Below are 14,377 nucleotides of genomic sequence, written 5' to 3' on the forward strand. Positions count from 1 at the left end.
CTGCTGTCCTATGGAGTATTGCAACAGGAATATCCTCTTCCAAAAGATTTCACTTAGAAAAGAATTAAATGTTTTTAAAGAAAATTGGAGCAATATGCGAAGACATTCTCAGAAGAAAACATTTGACAGATTTCTAGTCTTTGAATAAGACCACTCAAAGAGATGCATAACAATATAAATCCCACTTTGCAAGACATACAGATACAGTTTTCAATTCAGAGGGAAAAAAGAGAGAAATCTTCAAAGTAAGTTAAGCAGAGGATTGCAGAGAACTCACAGTATCACCGTCTGTTTCAGGCACATTTAAGAAGTTCCATTTTCTGTCAGAGCCTTCTGGGAAGTTCTTTAAAGAAAGCAGTGCAAAAGGTCAACAGAAAAGAGCATTAGATAGCTGCAGTAAGAAAGAATAAATGCAGTCATAATGCATTACCTACACAGACAGGTAAATGCAATTCACAAAGCCACAGCAAGAAAGAAGGAAAAGATATTGCAGAGACATGCAAAGTGTTTTCCAAATACTTCAAGTGCTGAAGGACACATGGCTCAAGGTGATTAAATAGAAATGAAGTTATCTGCTGTCTCAAAAAGAAAAAAATTTAGATTCCTATCAGATTGTCCTTGGATGTGCCCCAGTTACACCTCTGTGAACTCAGTTCTTACTTAGGCTAGTCAAAAGGTGAGCATCCCTGTATTGCAGCACTGGTGCCTTTGTAAACAGCAACAACAATAACAACAACAAAAAAGCAGTTTCTCAGAGGAGTTTGTAAGTACAGATGGAAAAAATATGCATAAATGTTTAAACATGTCACTGGGGGGAAAAATACAGTTACAGAATACTGGGGAAAACTCCTTCTAGTGTCTGCTTATTTGAGTAATATCTGAAAATCTCAACAATTAATTCATGGGAAACTACATCCTTCCCTGGAACCTACAGGAAGGAAGAAAGAACAGAGTCCAGAAGAAGAAACAAAAAAGAAAATAACCATCCGTGTACCCATCTCAAAAATCTAATAAGGTTACACCAATGTGGCCAGAGGGAACATCTGTTCTCTTGAACCCAAATATCCTTTTTGTTGATCTTTAGGTACACTGGCAGCAAGGGAAAAACAATTGGGAAATCCTAAACACATAGATGATCTCTGACCTTAGAGTCTATGCAAATGCAATTTCTCAACTGCTTAGAAACCACAGTATGACACATTTGTCTTCTTTCTGCACATTCTGTTCTGTGGAAATTACAACAGCTTTTACATACGCTAAACGCAATGTCCCTAGGAAATCTAATCATTTTCCAGTTGCATAAGTAGTAAACAAGCACTGCACATGGAGGTTGCTTAGCCTCATTTTAGTCCATCACTATGAACTACACTTGTTCTGAATCTTATCTTACTGGAGCAGGAAGGCACAGGAACAACTCAGTCTTAATGACATGATAGGTCTTGACAGCCACACATTGATGTGCTTAGGAAAGGAACCAGTGAAGGATGCGGGGAAAACTAAATAAACTGTTCACGTATTAGTTTTGGAAAAACAGAAAGAAAACATCATAATGCTAAGCTACAATTCCTGTTCAATGCCATTTTTCATTCCTATTTTCACTCGCCCATCATATAAGTAGATATAAAGCATTTTTACCTTCTGAAATATTTCTTTTATTTCGAATGTTTAGTATTAGAGTACCCTTGCCATACTTTTAATTCTCATATTAAAAAAAAATGCACTTGAAGCCTACTGTTCACTAACAACATTACTGCAATGTGACATAATAATAGTACATAGTCATTTGACAGACAAGTAAAATACAGGGAAAAAATTGTATGAGGCAGAAGGCTCAAAAGCATTTAATAAGAAAAGGAAAAAAAATACTAGAGAGAATTAATGTTAATAACTAATAACACAAACACAAAGAAGCCACAGTGAACCTGTAATACTGATACGTTCTTCAAGAAAGTAGTAGCTGGCCTTTCAAAATTTCTCCATTAGCACTGCATGCACTAACATTAACAATCACTTTAGGGTGAGTACAAAGTAATAAGAGCATTAAGATGTGAGATTACCTCAAATCTCCAGCAGCAACAAAGCTGCAGTCTGCTTAGGAAAAGGTCAAAAATGGACTCTACATAAAATGGATGAAATCCAATGTACAGGCAGAATTCTGCCTACAGAACACAGAGGGAAGGATCTCTAAATACAGTTCCTCAATTAATGGGATGAATTGAGAAAGCACTTAAGTGCTTGCAACCTACCTACCAATATTCAGAGGAAAGAAAAACAATTCTGCCTGTGAAATCATTGGGCCAGCAAGGCATGGAGACAATGAGTCATAGTCAGCCTCAGAGAAGTGGGTTTTATTAGACCAATATCAAACAAGCCACATTTCCTCAGGTCTGATTTGGTGTGACATGCCACATATCTCTGTTGTAGCTGTTTCTTCAAATTACGCAAATTAAAAGGGAAAAAAAAAAGTCTGGACATAGGCAGAGCTGAGATACCAAAATGTTCTCCAGGGACACTTCTCTCAGCCCTTTGTTGTTCTCAGATAAGCCAAGTTTGGGTTCAGCCAACACCATCTCTTTGGGATCAAGAACTTAAATGTGTATTCCCACAGCTATGCCTACAGGAAGGCTAATGGGAATGCAGTCTGAAAAGAACAGTTCACTAATCAGTGTCATGGACCATATTTTCTCTTCTCTTTTAGCATAAGACTCCCCAGCTATCTGTTCTCTTCAAGTCTCTCACCCTCAATCTGTTGTTTGTTGCAACCTACTGCTACTCTGTGTGCTGGCCAGAGCTACTCTCAGCACAAGGCATGAAAAACAGTGGCTAGATAATGCTCCAAGACATCACTAGAGATGAGATGCACACATCCTAAGTGTCAGATACCAGTAATGCAGTACATACTACATATTTATAAACTAGACATGTTAAAGACTATTCCTATTAACAGTGAATAACTGACTGTAAAAAGAGCTGCATAAGACTTGTTATGCTAATTTTGTTGCATACCAAGCATTTGTAACAACTTGAAAATGCAACCATTCAAAACCAACACCAAGTTGCAACAGATAACCAAAAGACTCAAACATCTGATTTATATTATACAGTTTGTGGGCATGACTGACACAAAAAAAATTACCACAGTTATTTTAGGAGGTAGAAAAGCTGGCACCCACCAGAACCCCCCAAATGTCTCCTTTCTCACTGTAAAAAGAAATACTTTTTGAGATTGAGGTGGCGTAACAGTCCTGTCACAGTTAATGGAAGGATGAATATTTGTGTCCCAAGAACCTTAGCATTCAGAAAGCAAAATAAGATGGAAGAACAGACCACAGCTTTGTTCTACTTATTTCAAACAAATTAAATGCTCCTCTGGAAAGCAGAGTCACCATATGCTGCAAACATCTATGGCTTGCCTTCCCCAAATATTAGCTTGGCAGTAATCTGAATGTGTGGACAAATCTGTTGATGAAAAAAGGTTGTTGCTTCCCACATGTGCTGCAGAGATCAATGTCTTAGCTCTGAACAGTGGAAAAATCTTAGTAGTCAGAACACTATCTAAAAGCTAAAGCATGTTCCTCGACTGTAGGATGAAATAGTCAGGAAAGCTACAAAAATATAAACTGTAATGCTTCTAAGTGGTACAATGTTTATCTCCATTTTGAAGAAATAATGGTCTGATATGAAAGGAAAAAAGCAAATTTTCTACTCAAGATCTTACTCTTGATAATCCACTTGTCAGATGTCCATGTTTCCTTGAATAACGAGAGGCCACGATGTCATCAATATCTTCTTCTGTTTCATCCAGAGAATCCTAAATGAGAAAGAAATGTGCAATTCAGTCATTGTGTTCTCCACTGTATTTGGTCAGCCTCTGTCCCCTGACATTGTTTCACATATTTTCTGCTTTGGCAAGATGACACAAGGATGCATTGAGAATTCTAATCTCCAGAGGAATTTTGACTAACATTTTCCATATTTTTGCACAGGTACACAGAAAAAGAAAAAGAGGTCATTAGATTTCAGGTTTCAACTGCTTAAAAAATGGAAGAAATGACACACACTCATTATCTTATTCTGTAGACATATAATTTTGCATAATTAATAACTGTTCACATAAAAAAAATTCTTGCTTTAAAATAATGCATTATTGCAATAATAATCAGAAAAAAATACAAAGAAATCATTAGTTGCACACCTTCATATATATATATATATGGATGAATTCTAATAAGCAAGACTGAAATCCAACATCCTTAGGTCATATCCAGGAAAAATATATTATTTTTTAAGTACAGCAATAAAATAAAACCTAACAAGAAATTTAGTATTTGGCTGATAATCCTAATAGGATTCTTAACTTGAAGCAAAAATTACAGGGAAAAAAGTCATCTTCCATTCTATTCAGAGCAGCTGGGAAATTTCAAGGATCTCCTTAAGCCTTATGGCAGGTATGTTTTTATGGAAGCCAAATGTACAAATCCTTCATATCTGCTTTGCAACTATACAAGTCTCATGTGGCGACCTACCTCACTGTTGCACAACCATTCTCTATACCTTCTAAACTAAACAGAGATCACACAGACTTCTATCCTAATTAGGAACAAGAGCAGAAAAGAAATGCTTCTGGAGAGCTGAACTGTCATTGTTTATTTAAAGATCCGCAAAGTGTTCATTATTAGTATGCATAAAACTAGCTGTTACTTCTCTAATCCTTTGCTCCAGTTACTGAAATGAATCAGCTGAAAGCTATGCAAAATTTTTTATTACTACTTTCCAACCACAATCGTGCACATTTAATGTTGAGCAAAGGGAAACGAGGACAAGCCATCACTTTATTTGGGACAAAAAATTACATACTGAAGAGAAAAAAAAAAACCCTCTTAGCCTCATGTTTTTACAGTGAGCCTCCTCTGATGGTGTGTTTCCTTCCTTTTCTATTCGGGGTCCACTGCAGAACAAAATGTCATAGATACTTCACACCGTAAAGAAAATGTCCATGGAGACCCAGGCACAACATAGTACACTATTCTCATGAGAAACACTGTTGAATCCTTCAAAAGTAAATAAATTAATTAATTCAAAAAATAAAATAAAATAAACAAGCACTCTTCACTTCTACTCTCCTTACTGACTTTAGAATTCAAGCGACACAAAAATATGAAAATGACACCGGCAAGGTGTTCTTCCAGCCAGTGCATCAAAGAGAAGCAATTCTGGTAATACAACCCAACTCTTTCCCTTACATGGTTGTATACACATATGTGGTGTTAAAAATCAAGTGCTGAATTTTGATTGGTGAATAATTATACACAGGACAAATGACAGTGAGGTACCATCTTTGCAGAGGGATGTTTAGGGTTTAGACACTCAAGTGTTGACAGTGCTTCCATGACAGGGAGTTGTAGAATCACAGAATACCCTGAGTTGGGAGAGACCCATAAGGATCATCAACTCCTGGCTCCACAAAGCACCACCCAAAATTCAAACTCTCAGAGCGCTGAGTCCTAATGGTAAGTAGGTGATCACCAATTTTTGTCTGCAAGCGGATATATAAATTTAAAACAAATGGTTACCATTTAACGTAAGCGCTTAATTCCTTTTCCACTACAATGATTATGTTTCTCAGTAGGTGTTACAGAACAGTAGCTATATAATTGGTTAGTGTTATTAGCTTATATAAGCCTATTAAAGTTAGAGCTGGAAGAACACTAATCTCGCGGTCTCCAGAGGGGGTTATAAAATGCACATTATCCAATTCCTTCTAATAAAGCAGCTGAGCATGTAATGAACACTACTTGGTCAGGAATTCAACGCACATCTCTCAAGATAAGGTGCACACACAGCCGAGTGCAGCACTACGTGGTTAGCTGATTCCTTGAAAATACCACAGCATGCAGCTTTCTGGTCCCTTCCCACTTCCAAGAGTAAGAAGAAAAATACCACTCAATCTCTACCTCTATATGTAAGTGGTGCTATTGATAAAGCCGGGAGCAGAGCAGCTAAAATGCTTTTTCCACCTTTCCAGCTGGCAATCTGCTTATCTTATTAATGTGTGGCATCTCTCACACCACTACCATCAGTTCCCATCACCTACAAGAGACTAAAGGACCTCAGCTAGGTCCACCAGCCAATCAAGATGAAGAAAGTCATAATTCCTCTCAGACTGAAGGAACTGTTGTTATTTTCATCAGATATTCTTATTTTTGTCTCTTATATCAAGCACCACAAAACCAAACTCCAGCAGGAGTATAACCTTCATCTCAAAACACAGCATTCATATGTAATCTAAGGCAAGATACTGAAGTAGTCCCATGAGTCAAACTACCCTAAAAATATGCTGAGATGCAATCTGACATTTCATTTAGAGTAAGCAAAAACTCCCTTCTTTGTACAAGGAAGGCAAAAATCAAATAACCTAAAACTACTCTAGACAAGACACTTCTGGTGCATGCCTTAAAGAAATTTCCAAGTGACAACTATCACACTCCGTACAACTAGAGCAGGAAACCAACATAAAATATTTAAAGCTCTTATTTTCTTATTTTATGGTTCTCTTCTGCCATCTTTTCCAACTTCTAAATCAAGAACGCACTCTTTTTTTTTACTAAAATTAAATAATAAAACATTAATTTTTGAAGGTTATTTCAACATAAATCTGATGCATAGAAATAGCTTGTTATTTCCTAAATGTTTCATCAAACAGAGCAAATTCACTAGGTAGTTACAATCCAAGAAACAGATGGGAATCCCAACATACTGTTTTCCACAAATCCCCAACTATCAGACATTACAAGAAAGGGACACATCTCCCATGGCCAATGCCACTCTGAAAAGAGCAGATGGGTAGGAAAGTATTATGGCAAAAGACTGCTGCAGCAGGTAATGTTTCTTCTCCTCTTTTTTCTTTTCTTTTTTTCTTTTTCAAGCAAACCATTTGCATTTGGAAACTTAAAAACAACTATGATTAGATGAAAAAATGTTCAAATTACTCTTTTCCTCATGCATACTCAACAAGCTAGGATTTTTTTTTCTTTTCATGGCATTGATGCACATCTGCAACTTGTGTGTCTGTCTTGAATATGTGCATAATGAGAGGGAAGTTGGCTATCACATCAGGAAAGGCAGTCTTTACAGAACACACAAAAAGAGGTATGTAGATGTATGTAAGAAACTGATTAACAGAAAGAAGAGATTGGGAAAAGTGGTAGGAAAGATAGGGAGGGCTTCATCTTCCAAAGAAACAGGACAAAAACCAGAAACAGATAAAGATTACAGCTGTTAAAGTATAGTATTTTTCAGTATAAAAATTAAAAATGAAGAAAGTAGGAGTCAACAGCACTTTGGAGTATCTATAATCTAGAGCCTGAAATTCGGTTTTATTCACCTGAAAACTCAAAAAGTAGCAAATTAATAGCAAGCTGTTATTCACTGGAATCATTCTACAGCCAACAGACTAAAGAAAAATGAAACTGTTTAAAAACTCATTAAATACCCCTCAACTTACATTTTGCATCACTTATACATACAGTGCTGATTTTCTAAGACTGAGTAAACATGATTTCTGCCAGATAAACATTCACATGTTTACAACTCACCAGCTCCTCATCTAAGGCGCTAGGTACGGATTTGCTTCTTACGCTCAAGGTATCCTGTTTTCCTTCAGAGTAAGATTCACTCAAATCTATCTCAGATCGGCTACGGTCTAGAAAATGAAAATAACAAAGCAGTTCATTACAATTTTGCGTAAAGAATACTGCCACTTTTGCCTTGCTACTCTTTACTGAGTGCTGTCTCAGACTGTTTTTATAGGAAAAATGTTAGAATTGCATTTCTGTACATATTGGTCACAGACTCTATGACAAATGACCATCAAGAGGAAAAATAGAAAAACGTTTTACGGTGCTATTTGGCCTTCTGCCAACATTTTTCACGTGCACTTTTTATCTGATGTAATTGTCTCCTGTGGATGACATGACAGATCAAGCTTTTTACTTTGTATGTTAGACCTTGGAATACTGCATTACTTGGAATAACGCCCAAGCATTTGTAGAGACGATCACGTCACCTACCATAACCAAACACCCTTCAGTATCTCCTTCAGATTTAAGCAGCCTGAGATACAGCTGGGCACAGAAAGCATTTCTGCCACCACTGTGCAGAAAGGGTCAAAGCAAGTAAGTCTCAGACTCTACATTTTTTTCATTTCCACAAGTTTCTCATCCCCTCTTTAAAGGCACAAGAGATGCTAGATATTTTAGAGAAATATTTTCTTTGTTCTCCCCATTAAATTTTTGTGCTACTGTTCAATAAATTGAGAAAAAAATAAAGGAAGAGAATACTTCTACATCCTGCAGATAAGAATCTATATAAAGTTTTCAGCTGTTCATCCTCTTCCTGGTCTATAGATGTGACAGGAAAGGTCTGCATTTTGATCTTATGCCACAGAATCACAGAACAGTTTGGGCTGAAAGGGAGCTCAAAGCCCACCCACCCAACCCCTGCCGTGGGCAGGGCTGCCCCCCACCAGCTCAGGCTGCCCAGGGCCCCATCCAACCTGGCCTTGAGCGTCTCCAGGGAAGGGGCACCACAGCTTCTCTGGGCAGCTGTGCCAGCAGCCTCTGAAATCCCCCAGAAATAAGACAATGAAGAGTCTGAGGGATGTTCCCATGCTGCCTGCAATTTTGCTCAGCATATACTTTGGTAAAATGAGGCCAGCTCGTAAATGCTGCTCAGAAAGCCTTTAATTTCTAAGGCAGCAGAAGCAGAAGAAACAGTTGTTTCAGAAATAAAGTAATAGCCAGAAATGCCTCTGCCAGGAATTGCATAATGCAGAATTCTCAAAGAAATCCTGATGCTTTGAAGTGAAAAAAATCTAAGATGAGGACTGTAACTCCTTTGGTTAGCTCAGTGGGACATGTCCCTAGGTTTCTGCTTTGGGCTAAATTCAAATGAAAGAGAGTAAGCCCTGCGCTGTTCTTCAGAGAGAAACGTGAATCTGAACCCACTCTGTTAGCCTGTAAGAAGCAAAGTAAAAGGGAGAAGAGTGCACGACACTCTTGCCTCCCGTTTCAGGTAGGAAAGGAGGATCTCCACCCACCACTGCAAAGAGGCTGTGACAGCATCTTCTTGTGCAAGCCTCATTTACCTAGCAGCCTCCAATGAAATGAGGTAAATCACAGCTAAACCAAGTGGTTCAGTGCATCATGTATAAAAACCAAAACGACGTGACAGCTGTAAGGGACTTGTTATCTGACAGCTCATTGTTTCTCAGTGTGATTTGTTCCCAAGCAAAGAAGGTGTGAAATGCAATTGCAGTATTTTATACAGATAGCTCACAGATATTATTTATATGGTTGACCACCGAGGGATTGATTTAACAATGTGAAACTGTGAATAAAATCTTGTAGCAAGTCCAAGAATATGTAATTTGCCAGTAAGGATTACCATATTTTCAAACATGAAACTTATCAACCGGCATAAATTTAGTTAGAAAAAAGATGAATTAGTAGAATGAACATCAACAAGTACATGACTCTTATCCCTGATTTTCTGATGTGCACTAAAAACAGAAATCACAAACCTACAAGAATAGCCATAATCTTCTAATGGTAAGGGCTAGCAGAAATAAAGAAGACTTAATACTTGCCTGATGACAAAGATACTCTAGAAACTGCAATGGAAGGTGTTCCAGATGCTTTCCTATGGTGCTTCTTTACTAAATCTTCAGGTACACTTTCACTTACTGGAATAATCATGCCATTTTCTGAGCCAGTGTCCTGCCCAGTAAGAAAAAAGCACATACCAGAAATACAAAAATTGAACTTACTTACCATCAGTGTACAAAAGCACCATTTCTATTAACTTCCAGAAATCCAAAGCTTCTTTAGCACCTGGACTATAACTGAATACATTTAGTTTACAACTTACTCTATGCTGCTTAGTGAAGATCATGCATAAAATTTGCAAAAAGTTGCAATTCATGTGTACAGTCTGAGCTCGCAACTGAAAAATCAGAGTAATACATCAGGAGTGAGGGAAGGAAAGTAAAAAAAAAACCAAACTATTCAATGCTAATTTAGCCTAGAAATTATGTAAAACAAAAAACAAAAAAAAAGAAGAAGAAATACTATGAAATACTAAGAAATACTGGCTTTATACCAGCATAATTTAAGTCAGATTAGAAGTAAATGGATTTGAACTAATTAAATTATGATAGCATAATTCCTTAAATAAAGCTAGTATGCTTGATATTATTACTTTTCTTTTTGCCTTCTTGTACAAGGAATAGCTAACAACATCAACTGTGTCCTAATTGAATGGATTTGTCTTTTTCAATGACATCTAATGCACTTGAAATAAAGTCAATGTGTGTGCTAGCAAGAATATAAATAAAACAAGTATTAACTTATTTACAGCACTCATAACTGGCCTTCACAAATACTAATTCATTTTTATGAAAGATTATAAATTAGACAAAGTACTTGGAAGCTGGAACAAATGGATGTGTTCTCTCAATGAAATAGAGTTCAAAAGCTCATCTACTTCTTTCCAGCAATAAAAGAATTATCTCTGACTATAAATTTGCCTTTCCTTCTACACAGCTTGTGTTGTGGCAACTTGGATCAACTTAGAATGATAGAATCACTGAAGTTGGAAAAGACCTTCAAGATCATGTAGGCCAACCGTCAATCCATCACCACCATGCCCACTAACTCACTGGAACAAGCCTGATTTCTTAGGAGGGATGACCAAAACGAATGCAGGATGGTTCTTCCGCCCAGCATACAGCCAAGAGCAGCTGTCTGATAAAGGAATGAAGACAGTGTTTGCTTCTGGCTGAGGTGAGCCAAATCCTGCTTATTATGAAGCAGCCAAGAATGCTGACTCAGACATGGCCATCTACACCTCTGGAGGCCTAATAACAGCAAATAATCCCAGATGTTTCATTCTGACAGCATCCAGCACACATTGTGTGCTATGTCATAATTTATCAAATCCAGAAAAAAGTTAGAATAGGTACTGCCTGCTTTTCTGCAAGTGCTAATCTTTTCCCTCAGAAGTCAAGGGGAGTGTGCTGGGCCCTGCATGCTGGAGAGTCACATCCTTAGCTCACGGCACTTATTCAAGGCCCTACAGTGTCAAAAACATGTAAACTCATCCCCTGTGCTTCCCACTGCAGAATCTGTAAGTCATTATGCAATTCTGGATATCAGCAGCAATTTTTAGACAGAAAAATGCCTGCCAAACCAAAAACCACATCACTGATAGAGCATGACAAATCTTGCTCTAGTAGAGACCTTCACTGGTCCCAGCAGAATTACGGAAGAAACAAAATCTTCTCCACCGGGCTCGTCCTTCCTGAGCTACAAATTGATCTAACAGAGCAGACACCAGCCAAGCTGTCTTCCTCAGCGCCAGCCCTGTTTGGTGTCAGCTCTACATCAGGGAACTTACCCTGCTATAATCCGCAGTCATGCTGTCTGTGCTCAGTGCCGGCGACCTCAGGAGGGAAGCTATGGAAGTACTGCTTCTGTTTGCAGGGCCCACGGCCCCTCTTAGATGGCTTGCAGCAGCTTCGGTATCGCTGCTGTTCAGGGAAAGAGTGCTTCCTCTGGGAAGGAGATAAGAGTAAATAAGCATTACTGTTTCCAGCAAACCACAGAATAAAATATCACTGATAACAGTTTATTAGAATTACATTGCTCTGGATGAACCGTGTCATCCACTGCAAGGAAACGGTCAACTGGAAAGACAAACATAAGCTGGGGTGAATCAATTATGTCACGCATACACCTGTTTTCAGCATCTCTGCCAGAAGTGTGAATAGCCCGAGCAGGCGCCTCTTCTCCACTTGCTGCATTGCCACATGTTCATGTGACAGTACACGAGCATCTCAGCAAAAGGTGTGAGGCCTCCAGTGGGACTTCCCACACAGGGAATGAGCTGCTCCTCATTTTGAAGAAAAATTACCAGGATCTGACAGTTCTGACCAATTCTGCCAGCACTATCCCCAGGAACTCTAAAATCCTCAGCTGTGCACTCTCCTTCCTCTCCAGAAAAACAATTATCCTCTCTCCTGCTAGAAGAGCGCTTTCCTATTTATATAATGACAATGACTTGTGACCCCAGCTGGCAGATCATTTCACCCAGACTGAAAAGTGAGAAAAAATAACCTGTAGTCACCATGCCCAATTGCTATCTAATGCTGCAACAGACAAAGGGGACATTTTCTATTAGGAAATATTGATCAGTCCATGCGTTAGAGTGCTAGGAAGGGTAAGCTGTTGTACTTTTTATTTTTATCACTTTTTAACTCTTGAAAGAATGAAAATGATTTTAAAATTTATTTTAATGTTTCCAGCTTAAGTCCTATTTCCATTTGAAATTTGATTAGGAGCAAAAATCCAAGTTCCTGACTCATCTGTTCTTCCCTCTTTCCCTGCAAACATCAGTTCAGATATTTTCATTTTCCTTCATAACCTAGGGAACTGTAACTGAGCCTTTCCAGACAGTAACAGTTCTGTACACAGTCCTAGTTACTATTTCAAATAATTACTGATAAACAGCAATTGATGCAAGCACCACAGCCTTTTTCATGCAGAAAACACAGCACCAAAGGACAATGGAAGTGCAATTTTGCTGGAGAAAATGATTTTGGAACTTAAAGCATATTTTCAGCTTGCTTAATAAATATTTTAGATCTGCAAGCATCTTCATTGTGCTACACATCTGAATTTCACTTTCACTTTAGTTTGCCATACCACATTAGGGTAACAGCAGTTGTTATCAGTCAGCAGTGTAATCTTCTCTACAATAACAAAAATTTGTATCAGAACTACTACTGAACTGAGAACAAATGCTCAGTTCCTGTCTACCCTAAGCAGGGAACACAGACCACATTTGTAGAATTATTAAAAACAAGGAATAGAGAGGAAAACTCCAAAAACCAGGATTATCTACTAATGTCACACAACAATATTTTGTCCATTAGTGGTCATACAGTAACCTTTTAAACAACTATCATTCCGTTTCTTATATCAACAATAGTAGATTATTCATAATAAACTCACTCTCACGCATGTGCATTTCATATAATCGCACTACTAATTTTTAATCTGATGAATCAGTGATCAACAAACCCTAAAAAATGTGGTCTGGTTGAATTTTAGTCCTATCTGCTCACATAAAGAAGTGCCTTTGGTGCCATGAAGCCACAAAATCAGAGCGCCTGGCTGTCATCTGTATTTTGTCAAAGCTCTTGTATTTCAGTGCACACTTTATTTCTAAACCTGACATGGTCAGTTGTCAAACTGCACCGAGTAATATCAGTAAAAAATAAAATTTCATTTTTATTCTATGTCACACCACTTTTGATAGATTGCTTTGTGTTATGAAAGCTCTTGTTACAGATTTTTTCCTCACTCTGTAAACTAATGTAAATCAACAGAAGCATTCCAAAGTCACAAGGACTGGGATAACAAAGATTTCAAAATGTGTTATGAGAGATTCTGTAGTCATCAGTCAGAACGAGCACTTGCACACCAGATCATGGAATGGTTTGGGTTGGAAGAATCATCAAGTTCCAACCCCCTGCTGTATGCAGGACCACCAACCTCCATATCTAATACTAGACCAGCTGCCCAGGTCCCCATCCACCCTGGTCTTGAACACCTCCAGGGACGGGGCATCCACAACCTCTCTGGGCAGCCTGTTCCAGCACCTCATCACTCTCTCTGTAAAGAACGTCCCTCTGAAATCTAATCTAAACTTTCCCTCCTTGAGCTTAAAACCATTCCCTCTTGTCCTATCACTATCTACCCTTGTAAAAAGTTGATTCCCCTCCTGTTTGTAATCCCCTTTTGAATACTAGAAGGTCGTCTCCAGACATTTTTGCTTATTTCAGCCTGCTTTTAGAGAAAGGCCCAACTTATTTTATACATATATTATGTAGACGACAATGAAAGAAGTTGTTATAAGGTGACCATACTGTGCATTTCCACATGGTAGACAAGACCTCAGTAAGATGGGGGTAGTGTTTGCACAGATGAGTCTGAAATTCCTACACCATTCATCTAAGGAGCATCCTGATGCTGCAAACCCAGTTTATTCAGCCGCAGTAACAGTAAACATTTCTGCAGCAGTAGAAATAAACCAGGCCAAGAGATGAACTCCTGGCCCAGGCCTTCCCATTTCCCATCTCAGTACAGCTTTTCTTAAATTAAAATACTCAGAAAAAATTTTTATTCTTTCTCAATCTCCCTGCTGGTAGGTGAAATATTTTGAGTTTTGACAAAGCCACTAAAAGATAGGGCAACTACAAAAATAAAAAATATGCAGGAAAATATAGGGCAGCAACAGTGACAGCCTGGGAGAGCTA

At 38.2% G+C, this 14,377-nt stretch overlaps 1 protein-coding gene across 2 annotated transcripts in view; it reads right to left on the minus strand.

Annotated features, from left to right (window-relative positions):
* Positions 1–14,377, minus strand: part of SYTL5 (synaptotagmin like 5) — a 79,232-nt gene that overhangs the window by 16,854 nt on the left and 48,001 nt on the right. The window contains exons 7-11 of one of the 2 annotated variants that reach the window (XM_003202999.4): positions 11,455–11,611; positions 9,647–9,776; positions 7,596–7,702; positions 3,719–3,811; positions 278–343 (exon numbers count right to left, since the gene is read on the minus strand). In XM_003202999.4, the coding sequence (XP_003203047.1) occupies positions 278–343; positions 3,719–3,811; positions 7,596–7,702; positions 9,647–9,776; positions 11,455–11,611 (553 nt within the window). The remainder of the gene's footprint in view (positions 1–277; positions 344–3,718; positions 3,812–7,595; positions 7,703–9,646; positions 9,777–11,454; positions 11,612–14,377) is intronic. The other variant, XM_010725066.3, reaches the window with a different exon arrangement.

Source organism: Meleagris gallopavo, chromosome 1, assembly GCF_000146605.3.
Source record: "Meleagris gallopavo isolate NT-WF06-2002-E0010 breed Aviagen turkey brand Nicholas breeding stock chromosome 1, Turkey_5.1, whole genome shotgun sequence".
Lineage (NCBI taxonomy): Eukaryota > Metazoa > Chordata > Aves > Galliformes > Phasianidae > Meleagris > Meleagris gallopavo.